Genomic DNA, 20418 nt, shown 5'->3' with positions numbered 1-20418 from the left:
CAACTGCTTCACTCAAACAAGGACACACAAAAAGCTAATTTAACTAAACTGATGTTTTTAGTCAAAAGAATCAGGCTATCTTGAACTTTAGTAGCACTATCTTTTATGAATCTATTTTTTATTTTAAAAATCCATATAAAGTAGTGCCCATCATATCTGCACATCTTGTGCCAGCGAATTCCTTAAGTTAATTATGAGTTGTGTGTACTTTCATTTCTCTGCCCATTAACTTCACTGGAAGATCCCTAAGTCCTAGTATTATGAGAAAAGGAGGGAGAAAGTTATATCACTTTCTCCACTTTATTATTTAATAAACTTCCCCTATGCATACTGACTCGCAGCACAATCTAACTGCTATTTATGCCAGGCTGAGTGGAATTGGATATGGTGGACCCCCAGCTGAGGCGACAAAGCCCCTGGTCCCAGCTGAGCAGCAGTGGAGCTGGGACCCTGCCAGCTCAGCAGGGGGTCACCGGGGAAGCCCAGCAGAAGGGGAGCCAGCAGAAGCTGGTGTAAGGCCTGAAAAAAGGGGTGTTCTGGCGGCATGTTGGAGGAGGGGCTTGGGGGGGACTTAGGTAACATCCTACTCATGTTCAGAGCACTCCTGCAGGTCCTAATCCAGGCCATAGTTATGCTGAGAAAAAGTGTGGTGTAGTGGTTAAGGTGCTGGACTATGACCTGGGAGACCAGGGTTCGAATCCCCACACAGCCATGAAGCTCACTGGGTGGCCTTAGACCAGTCACTGCCTCTCAGCCTCAGACTGAATACCCCCTCTGAATACAGCTTACCATGAAAACCGTATTCATAGGGTTGCCATAAGTCGGAATCAACTTGAAGGCAATCCTTTTCCATTTTCAAGAAAATAATTACAATGGAAGAAAATGGAGAGTGCTTACTCCCTGGTAGGGGTATTTGTGAAAGTTGGCTTTTACTTTCTGGTCCCTGCCTGCAGCTCCCAGCTGAGCCCACAATCAGCTGACCCGGAGACTCCCGAATGGCAACTGAATGCCATGGACCTTCCTGCCGATTCCTCTTCCACAAGCACCCCTTCTGCCAACTTCCCATGAGTTGATTGCTCTGTTGGCCATTTTCCCCCTAAACTATAAAGCTCCAAACTTGCTAGCCTTTCCTCAAAACCCCCTGAAATGAAAATGTATTTTTTATTCATTTTGTGAAAATCAACAGAATAACTGGGAACTAAAATTCATTCTCTCCTCTGAGGAGTCAGATATGATTAGCAGTGTTCTGGAAGATAGAAACTGTTCTGGTCATTTTATAAGAGGAAAGTGGAAGCAAGATGTCAAAGCCCTTGCTGCCCAGATACTTCTGCTGGAAACTAGCAGACCTGGTTTCTTCCAAGTAAGATGGTCTTGAGAAATTTGATCTTCTGACTTCAAACAGGGCAAGTGCAGTCTGAAAAACTGCACTGTTTGCAGAGGAACAAGTCATTTCCCCTGATTTTAATGAAACTCAAGTAGCTATGTTTAGGATTTCAGCCAACAGATTAGTACTGCAGTGGGAAAAGTTATCAAGATCAACAACGTGAGGAGCATCTTATGCTTGATGGCACAAGGGGTGGGGATCAACGAAGATCAACGAAGATCAACGAAGCGTTTGACAAGGTACCTCACCAAAGGCTTCTGAGGAAGCTTAGCAGTCATGGAATAAGAGGAGAGGTCCTCTTGTGGATAAGGAATTGGTTAAGAAGCAGAAAGCAGAGAGTAGGAATAAACGGACAGTTCTCCCAATGGAGGGCTGAAGAAAGTGGAGTCCCTCAAGGATCGGTATTGGGACCTGTACTTTTCAACTTGTTCATTAATGACCTAGAATTAGGAGTGAGCAGTGAAGTGGCCAAGTTTGCTGATGACACTAAATTGTTCAGGGTTGTTAAAACAAAAAGGGATTGCGAAGAGCTCCAAAAAGACCTCTCCAAACTGAGTGAATGGGCAAAAAATGGCAAATGCAATTCAATATAAACAAGTGTAAAATTATGCATATTGGAGCAAAAAATCTTAATTTCACATATACGCTCATGGGGTCTGAACTGGCGGTGACCGACCAGGAGAGAGACCTCGGGGTTGTAGTGGACAGCACAATGAAAATGTCGACCCAGTGTGCGGCAGCTGTGAAAAAGGCAAATTCCATGCTAGTGATAATTAGGAAAGGTATTGAAAATAAAACAGCCGATATCATCATGCCGTTGTATAAATCTATGGTGCGGCCGCATTTGGAATACTGTGTACAGTTCTGGTCGCCTCATCTCAAAAAGGATATTCTAGAGTTGGAAAAGGTTCAGAAGAGGGCAACCAGAATGATCAAGGGGATGGAGCGACTCCCTTACGAGGAAAGGTTGCAGCATTTGGGGCTTTTTAGTTTAGAGAAAAGGCGGGTCAGAGGAGACATGATAGAAGTGTATAAAATTATGCATGGCATTGAGAAAGTGGATAGAGAAAAGTTCTTCTCCCTCTCTCATAATACTAGAACTCGGGGACATTCAAAGAAGCTGAATGTTGGAAGATTCAGGACAGACAAAAGGAAGTACTTCTTTACTCAGCGCATAGTTAAACTATGGAATTTGCTCCCACAAGATGCAGTAATGGCCACCAGCTTGGATGGCTTTAAAAGAAGATTAGACAAATTCATGGAGGACAGGGTTATCAATGGCTACTAGCCATGATGGCTGTGCTGTGCCACCCTAGTCAGAGGCAGCATGCTTCTGAAAACCAGTTGCTGGAAGCCTCAGGAGGGGAGAGTGTTCTTGCACTCGGGTCATGCTTGCGGGCTTCCCCCAGGCACCTGGTTGGGCACTGTGAGAACAGGATGCTGGACTAGATGGGCCACTGGCCTGATCCAGCAGGCTCTTCTTATGTTCTTATGTTCTTAAGATTGCCTGCTTTCCTTCCGTCAGTAGCAGGCTGAACTCGATCTCAGTCCGTGCTACGAAAGGAAAAATCCCTTCCATTTGCAGAAGAGTAACTAGATCCAGTGCCTAGTATCAAATCTGTCAATATATTTTGAGGGTTCATTGTCATGGTGTTATAGTTGGACATGATAAAGTCATGTTAAAAGACACAAAAGCAAGGCTTCTAAATAATATCATGTATGCAAATACAAGAGGAAACTTCAGGTAGCGAAGCTTGTTATGTGGAAATGAGGAAAGCTGAATCTGTTATCCCTCTTTTACAGAACTATATGCATAAGAGACCTCTATATCTGGTCACTTTGAAAGCCACTATCAGATGACTCAGACATATCTATTTTGTACAATGTCTATGCAGTTTGTATGCACCCTCATGTGGTGAGAAATGGTATGTAACATATACAAATATCACAAACAAGAATTTTACCTGGACATATTAACACGTTCCCCTCCCAATTCTCATCACACAAAGCAGGGTATGTTCAACCATCATATGTACCATACAAAACTAATGAAATGTAATAATCTTTTGGGAATTTTACTAAGATGGAGATGAAAATTGGCCTTGGGCTTCTGCATACCGCAGATCAGAAAAGGTACCGCCAGGGCCAAGAAGATGCCAGCATGGTTAACGAGCAAAGTCAAGGAAGCTCTTAGAGGCAAAAAGTCTTCCTTCAGAAAATGGAAGTCTTGTCCGAATGAAGAAAATAAAAAAGAACATAAACTCTGGCAAAAGAAATGCAAGAAGACAATAAGGGATGCTAAAAAAGAATTTGAGGAGCACATTGCTAAGAACATAAAAACCAACAACAAAAAATTCTATCAATACATTCAAAGCAGGAGACCATCTAGGGAGACAATTGGACCCTTGGATGATAAGGGAGTCAAAGGTGTACTAAAGAACGATAAGGAGATTGCAGAGAAGCTAAATGAATTCTTTGCATCTGTCTTCACAGTGGAAGATATAGGGCAGATCCCTGAACCTGAACTAACATTTGCAGGAAGGGATTCTGAGGAACTAAGACAAATAGTGGTAACGAGAGAGGAAGTTCTAAGCTTAATGGACAATATAAAAACTGACAAATCACCGGGCCCGGATGGCATCCACCCGAGAGTTCTCAAAGAACTCAAAGGTGAAATTGCTGATCTGCTAACTAAAATATGTAACTTGTCCCTTGGGTCCTCCTCCGTGCCTGAGGACTGGAAAGTGGCAAATGTAACGCCAATCTTCAAAAAGGGATCCAGAGGGGATCCCGGAAATTACAGGCCAGTTAGCTTAACTTCTGTCCCTGGAAAACTGGTAGAAAGTATGATTAAAGCTAGATTAACTAAGCACATAGAAGAACAAGCCTTGCTGAAGCAGAGCCAGCATGGCTTCTGCAAGGGAAAGTCCTGTCTCAGTAACCTATTAGAATTCTTTGAGAGTGTCAACAAGCATATAGATAGAGGTGATCCAGTGGACATAGTGTACTTAGACTTTCAAAAAGCGTTTGACAAGGTACCTCACCAAAGGCTTCTGAGGAAGCTTAGCAGTCGTGGAATAAGAGGAGAGGTCCTCTTGTGGATAAGGAATTGGTTAAGAAGCAGAAAGCAGAGAGTAGGAATAAACGGACAGTTCTCCCAATGGAGGGCTGTAGAAAGTGGAGTCCCTCAAGGATCGGTATTGGGACCTGTACTTTTCAACTTGTTCATTAATGACCTAGAATTAGGAGTGAGCAGTGAAGTGGCCAAGTTTGCTGACGACACTAAATTGTTCAGGGTTGTTAAAACAAAAAGGGATTGCGAAGAGCTCCAAAAAGACCTCTCCAAACTGAGTGAATGGGCGGAAAAATGGCAAATGCAATTCAATATAAACAAGTGTAAAATTATGCATATTGGAGCAAAAAATCTGAATTTCACATATACGCTCATGGGGTCTGAACTGGCGGTGACCGACCAGGAGAGAGACCTCGGGGTTGTAGTGGACAGCACGATGAAAATGTCGACCCAGTGTGCGGCAGCTGTGAAAAAGGAAAATTCCATGCTAGCGATAATTAGGAAAGGTATTGAAAATAAAACAGCCGATATCATCATGCCGTTGTATAAATCTATGGTGCGGCCGCATTTGGAATACTGTGTACAGTTCTGGTCGCCTCATCTCAAAAAGGATATTCTAGAGTTGGAAAAGGTTCAAAAGAGGGTAACCAGAATGATCAAGGGGATGGAGCGACTCCCTTACGAGGAAAGGTTGCAGCATTTGGGGCATTTTAGTTTAGAGAAAAGGCGGGTCAGAGGAGACATGATAGAAGTGTATAAAATTATGCATGGCATTGAGAAAGTGGATAGAGAAAAGTTCTTCTCCCTCTCTCATAATACTAGAACTCGTGGACATTCAAAGAAGCTGAATGTTGGAAGATTCAGGACAGACAAAAGGAAGTACTTCTTTACTCAGTGCATAGTTAAACTATGGAATTTGCTCCCACAAGATGCAGTAATGGCCACCAGCTTGGATGGCTTTAAAAGAAGATTAGACAAATTCATGGAGGACAGGGCTATCAATGGCTACTAGCCATGATGGCTGTGCTGTGCCACCCTAGTCAGAGGCAGCATGCTTCTGAAAACCAGTTGCCGGAAGCCTCAGGAGGGGAGAGTGTTCTTGCACCCGGGTCGTGCTTGCGGGCTTCCCCCAGGCACCTGGTTGGGCACTGTGAGAACAGGATGCTGGACTAGATGGGCCACTGGCCTGATCCAGCAGGCTTTTCTTATGTTCTTATGTTCTTATGTTCTTAATATCTAAAGGCAATATATATTAGCAGCAGGAAGGCAATAGATATATTCTTAGGCAATATAAACCCTTTTGCTTGCATTATAAAAAACAAATCAAATGTGAACTAACTAAAGGAGTCACATCACCTCCTCACTAAACATAAGAAATATTTAAAATCAGCATCACAATGTATAAAATAAGTACAGACTGTTATTTTACATTTAGATTTGACTAGTTTCAGTAGATAATAGTTAAAAAATAAAAATAAGCTGTTATTAAAAGCTCAGTAGAAAGTAAGCATGGAAAAAATTGCATCACAAATTATTGATACTGAGCCTAAAATTAAAATTTTAGAATATTTGTATTTTAACAAGATTTGGCAAATAATATATGTAGAAAAGGTTGAGGTTCTTAGCATAACGTTTTCAGTATATATTCTTTGCCAAATCCGATTAAATTGCAAATATTTTAAAATTCTAATTTTAGGCTCAGTATTAATAATGCAATATAGCCTGATTTTCATTCAACATTTCTCTTTAATTTTAAATCTCCAGAAACCAAGGTACACAAAAATTTCTTTCAACAATATCTTTGCTTGTCTCTAACCCTTACCTTATTTGCCTTACTTGTACCCATTATGTGTTTTTGTTTCATTTCAATTAAGTAAACAAAGCTCATTTCAGTACCCTTACAGGGCTGATCCCACCTATATTCTAGCACTCGTGCCTCATTGTAAAAGAGTTGAATACTGAAATTATATACACATTTCGTACCACTGCCTCTGAAACTACTGAAAAGTATCCTATTGCAGAAAATATTATATAACGTGTTATTCTAATACACTTTAGTTAAATAAAAACTTTATGATTTGCAAATTTGAAAGGAGTGAAAAATTACAAGGAATGTATGTATACGAGAACACAAACCTGCCCCCTTATAATGGCACAAGCTTTTCTTCTGTCAAATTTCGATCTAAGCTCAGTTTGCATCTTGCCACCCACAGCCTCTCTCTCTCTCATATTCTCCATGATCTTTGTAATAGCACTCTTACATCTCATTAGGAATACAATGGATCCATTCTTTGAAATAAATATTTAATAAACACAGACATAGAAAATGTCCTGCAGCTCAATCTACTACTTAATTAAACTGAAGCATTTCAATTTAAGTAATTCTATGGACCGACTTAGCTCCTAAATCTTAAAAACAGCACTTTGCACTTTGATAGCTAAAATGACTCCCTATTGATGGTAAGGCAGGGAAGAGTCACTAACTACCTTAACACAGGGGGGGGGAAATACAGAGTTGTGCTGCTATTCCAGCTCATCTTAATGAAGAGCCAAACACATTGAGAGGATGGACCATTCTCTTCCTTGGCTGATTATGTCCTTTGTGTGGCATAGCTGAGTTACATATAATAAGCAGCTGCTGCTCAAGCACCAAAGACAGTAGGTATACAAGCTCTTCGACTGCACAAGAAGATGGTGTGTTCTCAGCAGCAGTGCAAGGACCTGCATACATGATCTTCTTGGTTATTGCTGCAGCAGAATTCATAGGAAGAGGCTGGTATTTCTATTGAAATCAGTTGTTTCTCTTAACCTGGATGCTTTCTTGCTCGCTCTCCAAGAAATTAAGAGATAGTTAAAACAAAGGAATAATGTAGCAACATAGGAGTCCCTCATAAGGAACCTGTGTATCCTCCAACAAAGTTTCACTTTATAAATATTTCTGATTTAAGGAAGACCTAATTTAAAACATTTTGTGCAAAACAAACATAGCAAGAATATTTCAAGAAGCATGTCATCTCATTTGAAGAAAGTGTAGTGTAAAAGAAAAAGAACAACTGCAAATAAAGGAGTGGTGCTTTGGTTGGTTCAACAATAGCCACCTGTGGGATCCCAATGGCCTTCTTCATTCCAAGTTTCTGTATTTGGTGAACAGATTGTACAGCACCCTCAGGGTTGACTTTAAGTCACAGTTTACAATATCTAGAAAAAGAAAAAAGGAGAATGATGAGGTTTTTAATGACATACAGTGAGCAAATAAAAGGGCCCACATTTGAAAGCAAGTTGTGTACAGGAATACAGTCAAACCTAGCCACAAATGCAGTCATTTAGAGCAGGCCTGAACAACTTGTGACTGACAAAGCTGAATGTAGCCAATCTGGTATCTAATTAAGGCTCACAAAGGGAGCAATCCAACTTGGATGAGGCTGGCGGAAGTGGAGCCTGCAGATGGAAAGCGGTGGAAGGGGCTGCACCATTCAGGAGCTGCCTGGAGGGGAGGATGCTGGCTGCACATGCAGAACTCAGCAGAAGGAAAAGAGAATCATGTTACCTTCTGCCACCCCTATTTCCAGCATATTGGCTAATGGGACTAGGGCCGCAGGTCCCCGAGAACTGGCTCCCCTCAGTTCTACCCCAACACCCTCCTGAACACCCCTTTTTCAGGCCTTCACTTGTACCGGTCTTGACTAAACTGGCTGGGACCCTGCAGCGATGGAGTGCCCCGGCTGTGCCAGGGGAAGGGACATCTGCGCCAACACCCTCCCTCCTCCACCACATAGTTCTGCAAATTGTAGAAGGCAAGTAGATTTTGGTTATATCATACATCATAATCTGTTATTAGGTTTTTATCCCACTGAACCTCCCAGATGGAGCAAAAAAGGGACAAACACTAAACTTCTTAAAACCCTTTAAAAACAAAACATCTTTAAAAAATCTTTTAAAACATCTTAAAAAGCAATTCCAACAGGCACAGACTGGGATAAGATCTCTACTTAAAAGGCTTGTTGAAAGAGAAAGGTCATCAGTAGGCGCCGAAAAGATAACAGAGATGGTGCCTGTCTAATATTTAAGGGAAGGAAATTCCAAAGGGTAGGTGCTACAACACTACAGGTCTGCTTCCTATGTTATGCGGAACAGATCTCTTGATATAATGGTATCTCCAGGAGGCCCTCACCTGCAGAGTACAGTGATCGACTAGGTATATAAGGGGTTAGACAATCTTTCTGGTTCCAAGCTGCATAGTGCTTTGTACACCAAAACCAGCACCTTGAACCTGGCCCAGTAGCTAATCAGCAGTCAATGCAATTCTTTCAGCAGCAGGATAACATGTTGATGATGTCCTGCCTCAGGGAGCAGTTGCACCACCACATTGTGCAGCAGCTGCAGCTCCTGCACCAACCTCAAGGGCAGCCCCAAGTAGTAATTATAGTAATCCAGTCCAAGTATATCCATGAAAAATGATGGCCTGTCCACAGAGTGGTAGAAATAGCTATACTATATATAAATGAAATGATTAGCATTCCAAACCCATTATGCTATGGGTCTTTGTAGGATCCAGACTGTGGAACCATTTGGTATGCTAGGAAGTCAAATTATATAACAACATTTTTATTACACTATTCAGTTGGTTTAGGGATTATCAAGGAGTAATAAAAAAAACCCCAGACCTCAGTGATCTGAACATTAACATTCTATAGCAGTTAGGAACATAGAAAGCTGCCTTATACCAAGTCAGACGATTGGTCCATCTAGCCTAGTATTGTCTACACTGAATGGCAGTGACTCTCCAGGGTTTCAAGCAGGAGTCTCACAGCCTGGAGATGCTGGGGATTGAACCTGGGACCTTCTGCATGCAATCATGCTGTAATCATTTTTGTTCCTTTTAAGCTTTGGGTTTCACACACTCTAGAAACAGCACATTTGCACTAGGTCTACTTACTGAAAGATCCCTGTTTATTGTATATTTTCTTCAATAAAGGTACCAGGAGGTAGCCAGTGCTGTCCCCTCCCCTAACAGAAGGCATCCATCAGTGGAATGGGGAGGGAGACAATTCCTCCCCTCGCCACACACTCATGCCGTCTCTCTAATCTGCTCCAGAGTCCCCAATCCTCCAGAGATGGGAGGGGTAGAGCATGTAGGAGGAAATTTCCAAAAATTGCCTTCCACCAGGATGTCTTCTGTTACCAGAGGAGACAGTATTGAATATTACCCATTCTAATTTAAGATATAGAACGGAATCATAGGTGTTTACTGTACTTTGCTTTTAAGAGAGGTACACATCTGATGTTAAGTACTACCAAGTTTGGCTTACACTGTCAGCTGAAGGCATACTGAAGGAGAATGAAGAGTGCCTATATACTTATGGAGCTAGTAAAACAATCTATGTGCCTCCAGGTTATTTTTATTAATGGCTGGATGTTAGGAATCCTTAAAGGCATATCAGAGACCACACACATTATTTCTAGTAGAAAACCTGGGAGAACTGTGGCAGTACTTACGGTGCTTAAAAGTCATTTGCTTGGGACAAGTTCAAAACCAGATTCTAGAGTTGGGCAGCAGAAAAATGTCTTTTATACAACACTCGGGCCTGTGCTTGCAACATTATGAAACCGTAGGGCCCAGCATCTTTGAACTTGTATGTGGGTGAAAACTACGGGTGCAGGAATATATGAAAGAGCTTCTATTCTAGACCTAAGAACCAGGAATATAGTTTGATGGATTTTTAAACAAATTATCACTTGAATATGATGTACAGTGTACAAAATGAAGAATGAGAAAGAAATCACTTCACTATTAAGTGGAACCTAATTGTTTCTTCCCAGAAAAAAATCTGATGCTTAATTTCATTTTTTATTTTGTATCTAAATACTTGTATAATACTATACACTAAGTATAACATAACAATAATTATTTTTAAAATCCATTCATCATCAAAGCAAGGCTGGCATTTAAAAGCTAGCTTGTATTTACATTTAGATTATTAAGATTCTTTTCAGTGCTCTTATGCTTGCTGCAAATTTTAAACATGGGCATTCTGCCCAGTGTAGCAACATATAAAACAGATGTGTTTTTCCATCCACATTGAGCAGGAAGTTTCATATTAAGCTTTTCAATAATTGCACATGAAATGTTCTATATATACACATACAAACATGTAAATTAATGCTGAAATGTTCATATGGTTTGATTTACACTGAGAGTAGGGGTGGGTAAATCAGCCATCTCTTTAAGCAATAAATACCTGGAAAAACTGAAATGCTATAGTGACGTTAAGTGTTCTCAGTGGATGGAGGATTGTAGTAATTCTCCATTTAAATTCTGCCTCTCGATTACCCATTCTTTCCATGTGTTAAAAGTCACCACTAATCTACCTAAGCAAGATAAGCCTAGAACAATTCCCACTATAATTAACAGTTGGTGTTTCTAATACTACACCCACAACATTTTCAGTTTTCTTTGTTTAAACAACAACAACATCCTTATTAGTTGAAGTAAAGAATGAGGCATAAACATATACTGAAGAGTACCAAATTGAATGCCTTAGTGACTATGCCTTACTGCATTCATTTCAGAAAAATAATAATAATTAAAAAACTTGGCAAGCATTGCGGCAAAAGCCTCCTATTAGAGTTATGTCCGCTAGAGTTAAGGAATCCATGATGAAAGTAGTGTTGTGCTGGTATTTTACCCATCAAACATGCTAACATGAATGCTGATTTTTCTAATATATGTTAGAGGGGTTGTCAGGGAGTAGGCACTTATTACCACATGTGGTGGTCTTGTCCAGTAGTATACATCTTCTGGATAAATTTCTTTCAAGAAATCTTCTCAATAGTATGAATAGTATGAAGCAGAAGGATTCAGCACTTTTGACAGTGACAGCTCCGCCCCCTTAGCTCCAGTCAAACAGTCGAAATATGTCTTGCCAGGAACCAGCCTCTTCTCCACCCTCCCAAGCTGCCATTGCACTCATAGAGGATCTTGATGAGGTGCTGCTGTCGCCCCGGATGCAAGCACAGATAGCTCCCACTTTTCCAACTAGGAGGAGCGCTCACTTGCTTATGTATTCCTGTTCTGTGACACCTTCCCCACACAAGTTGAAAGAGCAGCTCCAAACCTACTTAAGGGTTTTTTGGGGGAAGTGTCTAATTGCTGTGACAACCTCTTAGCTTTGAGTAGTCATGCCTAGTTTTGCTGTTTAGAGATGCGGAATCCTGTGTAACCTGTAAGCTGATCCATGAAATGCTTTAGATTGAAGTTCCACATTAAACATAACAGAGAAAAATACACCAGCCAGTCTAAATTTGAATCCAATGGGGTTAGCCAGGACAATTAATCTTCTAGGATACTGATTTGAAAATGTAGTCTTATATTTATATTTACTTTTGTTATCCTTTCTTGCTTTTGTGTATAATATTTTAACTAGCCCTGTTATATATGATCTTTGTATATTAATTTTTGAAACTGTTTTGGGGGGGAGAGAATAAAAAAACAAATATAAATACCCTCCTGGCTCTGGTAGCACTTGATTTATTCAAAGCTTCAATTAGAAATGTTTATTAAATTCTCTTTTCATTTCTGGATTCGGTCCTAAATTTATTAATGCGATGAAAGCAGTGTATTCACCCTCTACAGCTAAGTTCAGGATTAATAATTGTGATTTGAGACCCTTTTCATTACTTAGCGGAGCAAAACAGGGACACCCCAGTTCTGTTCTTTTGTTTATTTTAGTAATAAACTGGCCAATAAATGTAGAAACAATCCAGATATTGCAGGTATCATGGTTCAGGAACATTTAATTAGTTTTTATGCAGATGACATGATTTTAATGTTAAAAGATCCGATAAAGGGAATTCCCCCATTGACAGAGGAATTGGAATTATTTGAAGCAACAGCTGGTTTAAAAGTTAATTTTAATAAATCTGATTTAATGTGCTTTAATGTTCCCCCACAGGCTCAGTTATTAATTTCCCAAGGACTGATTATACCACTTGCAAATAAATCCTTCAGATACTTACATTTAACAAAAAATGAGAAAACATCTTTTCAAGTCAATTATGGGACTCTTTGGAAATCAATTTGTTCAAGTTTTAGAAGGTGGGGTAAACTCAATTTATCACTTTTTAGTAAGACTGCAATGGCCAAAATGATGGTCCTACCGCAACTCACATATTTATTTTATGTATTACCAACAGGGGTCCCGGTTAAATATTTAAAATTATGGCAAAAGAGGTTGGAGGTTTTTATTTTTAACAGCAAAACTCCAAGGACACCCAAGTCTCTGAGATATGGACCATCAGTTGCAGGGGGCTGGACTATTCCATTTCTTAAGAATTATTATGAAGCATATCGGTTACGACATCCACTTACCTTTATGAATTCAAATTTGAATTCTTATTGGGCCCAAACTGAACATGACTTACTGAAGGACATTCACCAATTAGGTCTTCCATTTATTAAAAAATGCATCCTCTAAGACACTTTGGTATGTTTGGAAAGCACATAAAGAGACACTAATGTTGGGCTGGTGACCATTAGGCATTACTGTCTCTAGTTGTTTTCCATGAAGCCTGCAAGTTTGAAGACATAACTGTGGTTAAGGGGGGAGTTATGTCTATGCCCTGTCTGGGAACGGTCTGCCAGGGCCGTTGCTATGGTAGCCATCTGATAGCGACTGGGAAAGTTCTAACAGAGTCTGTGTGTTGTTCTTCTTCTGAATTATGCCTCTGAGCTGAGAGGTTGTGTTTTTGTGTTTATCTATGGAGAGAGATGTACCAGAAGGGGGGTGACTGAAGAATCTCTACATGTATTTACTCTCAAGCCTCTGGCCTTAATGTCTTTCAATAAAGACTCTTAACGTGCTCTAATGCTCTGAAGAAGTTTCTTGCTCAACTTAACTCCAACGTAATGTATGCTGTTTCACACAACAACGCACACACGCCAACAACTAATGCCAGGGATCCCTTTGGGCGAGCATCCTGGTTTTGCCATTGGAGAGAAGTATTTTAGTTTAGAAGCCTACAAGCAACCCTACCTATTCCAACTTTAACAACTTGTATGTTGATGCCACTCCATTGTCCATTGAACAGTGGCATACACAATTATGGGATAAAAATATAAGCTGGCTCTCTTGGCATCAGGTTGGTAATTTTATTAGGCAACCCGATATCAAGAGATACACCCTGAGAGATCTCACTCCGTTTGAAGTATTGTTATTGAACGTGGAAGATTTGGATAGTGGTTTGGTGTCCCGGATATATGCCCTCCTTTTACAGAGGGACATGGGTTCCGATGATTGCTTAAGGTGAATGTAGGAAATGGAGTGGGAAGTGGAAATCAAGGAGGCAGAGTGGATATCTATGTGGACTAAATTTCCATATAAAATTATATCTGCAGTGACAAAGGAATTGATGCTAAGGTGGTTCAAAAATGGCATTTAACCCCTGTAAAATTATCCTGTATCTCTAAGACTGCCTCCCCTCTTTACTGGAGGGATTGCAAAAAGAAAGGCTCTTTCACCTATATGTGGTGTGGACCTGCAGTGAAGTTATGAAGTTCTGGGACGTAGTGTTTTAAGAAATGGAAAAGATCACAAATCAAAAAATATATAGAACTCCTGAATTGGTTCTACTAAATTTGTTTCTAAATGAAAATTTGGTCCTAAAGCATAAGCAGTTAATTAGTTTTATGTTAGTGGCAGCCCGGTCTCTTATTGCTCGATTTTGGAAGGACTTGAAGAGCATCTCCATCCTCTTGTAGTACTAAAAAATCCAGCAGTTAGCATTAATAGAAAAACTTACACAAAAGATAAAGATTGCAAAAGGCAGAAAACAAAAGCACACATTTATTGCAGAATGGTGGAATTTTATTTTCTACACTAATGAGGCAGAGAGCAATATAAAAGTTACCAAAGTTTTCTACTATCTATGGATTCTTTTTGTACTATATACTTTTCCTTTGTATCTAGCTGCAGAAAATTTGTATTTTTCTGCACACACACACTTTTTTGGACTCTCAATATGCAGTCAAGATATTTTTAACTTCCTGTTTTTGTACCCCACTGTTTTGGTTGTTTTGTTATATCGTAAATAATAATAAAAAAATTAAAAATGAATGAAATTGAATCAAATGAGTTTAATGGGCATTATGAATCTGTTTAATTTGACTTCATTTACCCTCGCAGCAGCCAAGTCAGCTGCTTGCCTGGGAAAAATGGAGAGAGTCCAAGCATATTTTTGGTGTGTATTTCTAATGAGTGACCCATTTACTCTTTTGTTGCCTTTAATATTGGTACCTTCCATCCAATTAGCATAATATTTTCAGACATTTTATTTTATTACCCATCCAAAGGAGCAGACCTGCCAAATTTAACTAACATGTAGGGTTCCCATTACATAGGCACTTAAAGAGGCACATAGACACAGTTTTCAGTCAAAGGGTTTTAGACCTATTGAAATTAATGGACCTAAGCCAGTCATTTCCATTAATTTCAGTGGGTCTACTCCAAATATAACTTAGTTGGATACCACCCCAAGTCCTGGAGAGGGTTCTCAAAAAGAGCAAAATAAGGGGAGCAAAACTCTAGGGGGATCGTTAAGATTTAGAGAGTAGTGGGCAAGCCCAGCAATACACCCAAGTCTTGAGAAAAAAGAAAGTATGCAACCCCCAAACGTTTTTAACCAAGTTGTTTTGACAAACTTTCTCAACTTGGCCTAAGTGAAGAAACAAAGGCTATTAAAAAGCTGGATAAGCTCCCTCTCCTCATTCTATTCTTTCCCATACTTCTTTGGGTTGTTATTAAGATATTTTGAGGCAAGACTTGCTTTCAGATGGCTCATACTTTCAGTGCAAATGTCACAATTTGCACAGAACACCTTGATGCATCTGAGAAATCTGTCTTGTGGATCTCAAAATTATCCCTAGATTTCTTTCCAAACACCTCGGGTGTTCACTGCAAACGTAATCTGGAGTAAACACCAAACACACGTGGATGTTCACTCACCTAGAGGGTCTATGGAACACAATGGGTAAAGGGATGCTAGAAGGGTTGGTGCTACTTTCCTCAAGCTCTGGGGTAGGGGTAGCCAATGTGGTGCCCTCCCAATGTTGTTTGACTCCAATTCCCATGAGCCCCCAGCCAGTATGGCCAATGATCACAAATAATGGGAAATGGAGTCCAACAATATTTAGAGGCTGCCACACTGGCTACTCTTGCTCTAGGGACACAGTAATGAACTTACACAGAGGCTCGTTGCCGGATCCCAAAAATGGATTCAGGGACGAAGTGTGAGGAATGAGCTTGCCTCTCATCCCCTTCAGCCCTAATGTCATTATGAAGATTTTTCTTGGGTTCAAATGATAGAAGCAGCATCCCATGTTCAGTCAATGGTACTCTAGGCCTTGTAATGGATTCAAGGAAACAGGGCAGAAACCCAAGTATAGGAGTTAATCACTGTGTTTTTGTTCCAGAATACAGAGGCTGCGGTATATGGTGGGGGAGTGTTCTTGGGAAGCACTCCTAGACTTAGGTCCCAAATGCCTAAAAGACCAACTTCATCCCTACAGAACCTCTCTTGGAGGTCCTCTTGGTAGTTCTGCTACAAGGATAAACAAACTGTTACTTCCTGAGCGCCGCATTACCTTCCGGGCAACCTTCTGGGGGCCATGTGCCAGTGGGGCCAAAAGCAAAAGTGAGCAGAGCAACTAATGTAAATTTTACCTTTGTATTGTAGGCTAGATTCTACACACACTTACACATCTCTCCTTATCCTTCATCCAGGCAAGCAAGAATCATTATCAGACTTCAAGGACACATTTCAGCCTGGCCAAAGCACTAAAGGAGGTTGTGAAGCAGGGCTGGTGAGAAGGATGACTTGGTAAAGGGTGTGGCATGGAGCCAGACAGAAAGGCTTGGAGAGGCACATTTGGCCCCTGGACCTGAGGTTCCTCACCCCTGTTCTGCTAACCTCAGACGTGTGGAGAGAATGGCAGTCTGGGAGCTGGCTTTCTCTGTGGCAGCTCCTAATTTGTGGAACTCCCTCCCCAGAGAGGTGTGTCTAGCACCTTCAATATATAGCTTCCACCATATGCTGAAGACACACCTCTTTAGCGTGGCCTTTGACAGTAAACTTATTTTGTTTCATGGGACACACCCTCTTGTTTAATCTATACTGTTCTGTTTTCAATTGCAACTGTTTTACTATTTTTTTTTCATAATAATATTGTTGTAACCTGTGCTGGGATCTCATGGTGAAGGGCAGGTAACTTATAAACAAACAGACAGACAAACAGACAGATTATCCTCAGGTAATACAGAGTCTTGGGAATTCCCCTGATGGGAAGTGAACTCATTCAGTTCATCTGGTTAGGCCAGGAGCTCTTGCTGGATTCAAAGGCTTTTGCTGGATTCAGACATCGAGTGCCAGCAATCAAAGGCTGTCCATGCATACTGCTCTCTCTGCCAATGACTTTTCTTGGTAGCAGAAAATTGCAACCTTTGTCCCACTACAGTTGTAGGGGACTTGTGGAGCAGTGGGAGGGATAATCTGATCTCCTGTTATTTTTTGGTGGAGGATGAGAGGTCTGTCTTATGGGTAGAAGCTTACCAACCCTGCAAACTCCACTCCCGCAATCAAGTTTGTTTGTTTGTTTGTTTGATTTATATCCTGCCCTTCCTCCCAGTAGGAGTCCGTCAAGTTCTCTTGATCCAGAAGACAGGTCATAAATCCCATTGCTTAATCCAATTTCTTTACATCAAATGTGGGGAACACTTAACTTCCACTGGGCTGTGCCCAGTGACTACTAAGAAAAAGCCAAAAGATTTATATCTACTCTTGAAAACATAGATGCCAATAGTTCATGTTACGTGTTTCTAGGAACATGAAATAACAAGCAATGGAAAATTGGATTGAATCCTCATCATTACAGTGGCTCCTAATGAGAACAGGAATGTATTCTCCATGCTCTCCCTTGCTTACAGAATGTAACCATTTATCTTGGTAAACGTAAACTCCAAAAAATTCAACAACATACCTTCTAGCCTTGGTTTTGGTTTTTCCAGCCCTCCATCTTGCATTAGCTCAAATGCAAATGATACATTGAGTACCTGGTGATATAATTAAGAGAGAGCTATAGTTCATAATTCTACACAGGGCCAGCCCTAGGATAAACAGTGCCCTGGGCGAGGAATGACTTCAACACCCCCCTACCATGGTCAGCTTTGCGGGGCCACCCACAGGCTTTATGGGGCCTGATACAGGTGTGATATTGGGAGGCCTAGTGCTGCCCCCTACAAAGACGCATGCATGTATTTACAAAGGCGGGGGCACATGTGAGAATTGTTGCATGCACAGATGACATGTGAGAATTCTCACTTGCAGCACCTCTTTGCCCTGGGATCAAGCAAAATGACAGATGTCATTCATCATTTTCTTAAATGGGGATAAGGGAATAGAGACTAGGTTGTGCTTCTTCTGAGTATCTCCTTCACATTCCAAGTCACTTCTGGCAGAGCTTCTTTGTACATAACATGAAGTCAAATTAGGCATCTTCAGAGGAAACAGAATTCTCCATAGTTAGGGCAAAAGTGGCAGGAGTACATAAAAATCAATGTACAGAAATTCTATAGAACAGGATTAGAGCTGAACATGTAAATTTTATTCCTGAGGCTAAGCTTCTGTGCAGAGTACATAACAAAGCTCAGTATATTACTTAAGTAGTCCAAAGAGAGTAATTAATAGGTATGAATAAGTTAAAAAGTTAAAAATTTATTAAATCTGCATCTATAAAATAATTACCAAAAGAACTTCCAAGATGAATGTTCAGTTAATCTACTGCTTCATGCTTTTATAAACTGTATTATTATTATTATTTGATTTATATCCCGCCCTTCCTCCCAGCAGGAGCCCAGGGAGGCAAAGCAGTGTACACACTGGAAACATTACTTGTTCTTTAAATCCAAACATGAATCCCAACAAAAGAATTACCTTTTGTTCAAAACTATCAGGAGTCAAGAAAAAGCTGTGAAGAGGCACAAAATAACCTTCAAGAAGACCCATCAGAAGCACCAGGTACACTCCATCTGCAAACTTTAAGACATTTTTAATTCAGCAAAAACTCTCAAACTGATAACCTCTGTCTGTAATTAAAACAGACGCTGCCCGATTCTGAACAAACAACCATAAGGCTGTGGCATGCATAGAAGTAACTTCCATTAACAACAACAGAACTTACGTGCAAATCAATGTGTTTAGAAGAATTAAGGTGCCAGAACTAAGAAGCTTAATGGCATTGTAAAGCTCTGATGTACATGACTACTTACCTAGCCTGTATATAACAGTCCTAGAAAAAGAAGTAAACTATGATATATCTGGAGACATATCTAGCACATGGGGCAACGGTTGCCCATCACTACAAGATGAATTTATTACATGTTTATCCTGCCCTTCTTCCAAGCAGAGTATACATGCCACCTCCCTTTTATTCTTATAACAGTTCTGTGATACTGATCAGGATGTTGGTCAGAGCATGTGTGAGACTGGCTCAAGATCACCTAGTGAGCTTCATTACTGAGCAGGGATTTGGACTTGAGACTCCTAGTCTGATGCTCTATTCACTGCAACACGCTGCTTCTCTCACTGACAATGTCACAGACAGTTCTGTCCCTGGAACTGAGTCTGAAAACTTTTCCCTTACCTTTGGATTCGTTATGAATGTTATGTTGGCATCATCTACTTTCAACTACTAGAAAAATACAATCCAGACAATCTAAAGCACAAGTCCATAAAACAGATTGTTTTATCTACCATTCTCTTAAAAAATTAAATTCAAGATGGTGGTCAACCATGAAAGAACACAATGACTTTTTTTTTTAACTTTTATAACATCAAGATGGGAAAACACTTCCCATCTTATTTCTCAACAGAAGCACAACCAGCTATTTCAGCAGATATGTACCACAAATGAAGGAACTCATTTTGTAGGAGCAAAGAATGCAGGAAAGCAGACATGACAATGTAGGACATTATCATGTCTGCTTCATTAGCAGAAGGAGAAAATGTTAAAAAAAGAGAGAAGAGATTAAACAATACTTAAAGGCAAGTGGAGATTTTCTGGTTTGTGCATATTTTAATACACAATCTTTATAAACATGTTTCCTACTCAAACAGGATAAGCCTCAGTTCTAACCAGGCACCTTTTCATAGTTCTAGTTTGTCCTATTTAGAAAAATAATTTTAAAGGGTAGGATCTCCTGGCCACTTTGTACCCTAAAATGTGAGAGAAAGCTGATATTAACTAAATCTGTGCACATTCAGTAATAAATTTATTCCATAAACTGGGAGATCCTATATTGAAAATCTCCCTGATCACAGAAGATAAGCCAGGTAGCAAGAAATTTTCTTTTCTATGGTCACAATTACCCTTCTAATTAGTTATTCACTTTTGTCGGGAGGAAAGTGTCAGAGGAGTAACACTTATGGAAGTTCAGTCTTCATGCAATTTCTCCTCAGATACTATCAAGAGAGAAAAATATAATCTGGATAGGATTTCACTATCTGATTAAAAATGAAATTTACTACAGCAATATTGAATTACTGAATCATATTAACCTGGTATCCCCTTCTCCTCACCAACTCCAGTTAATATTTGAATGTCTGAATGTCATGGCCTTTGCCTAGTACAGTAAATATTTTTGAATTGAATTGAATGTCTGAATCACCTGAAACCATGTCTCTTTTGTGTGGAAAATGCTGTATCCCCCAGTGGAAGATTCTGAGAGCTACTGTAAGTTCTCCCTATTTCTCTAGCATTCCCTGTGACAGATGGCTCACACTGGCAGTATTCATCCATCACAATAAGTCAGGCAGCAGTGTATGGCATGGTGGGGCTGTGCCGCTCACCTGACCTCAGTCTGGCTGAGTCACTGCAGTATACTGGGATAGAGATAGGGAGGAGCACAGCAGC

The 20418-nt window shown here is 40.3% G+C and overlaps 1 protein-coding gene across 6 annotated transcripts in view; it reads right to left on the bottom strand.

Annotated features, from left to right (window-relative positions):
* Positions 1-6203: 6203 nt before the first annotated feature.
* The window catches only part of PARVA (parvin alpha), a 158811-nt gene continuing 144596 nt past the window's right edge, over positions 6204-20418 (bottom strand). For all 6 annotated transcript variants that reach the window (XM_061610444.1, XM_061610446.1, XM_061610443.1 and 3 more), the window contains 3 exons: positions 18441-18542; positions 17488-17560; positions 6204-7655 (listed from right to left, as the gene is read on the bottom strand). In XM_061610444.1, coding sequence (XP_061466428.1) covers positions 7579-7655; positions 17488-17560; positions 18441-18542 — 252 coding nt within the window. In that variant the 3' untranslated portion in view covers positions 6204-7578. The remainder of the gene's footprint in view (positions 7656-17487; positions 17561-18440; positions 18543-20418) is intronic.

The sequence above is a fragment of the Rhineura floridana genome, chromosome 2, assembly GCF_030035675.1.
Source record: "Rhineura floridana isolate rRhiFlo1 chromosome 2, rRhiFlo1.hap2, whole genome shotgun sequence".
Lineage (NCBI taxonomy): Eukaryota > Metazoa > Chordata > Lepidosauria > Squamata > Rhineuridae > Rhineura > Rhineura floridana.
This window is presented reverse-complemented; position numbering and strand designations above follow the sequence as displayed.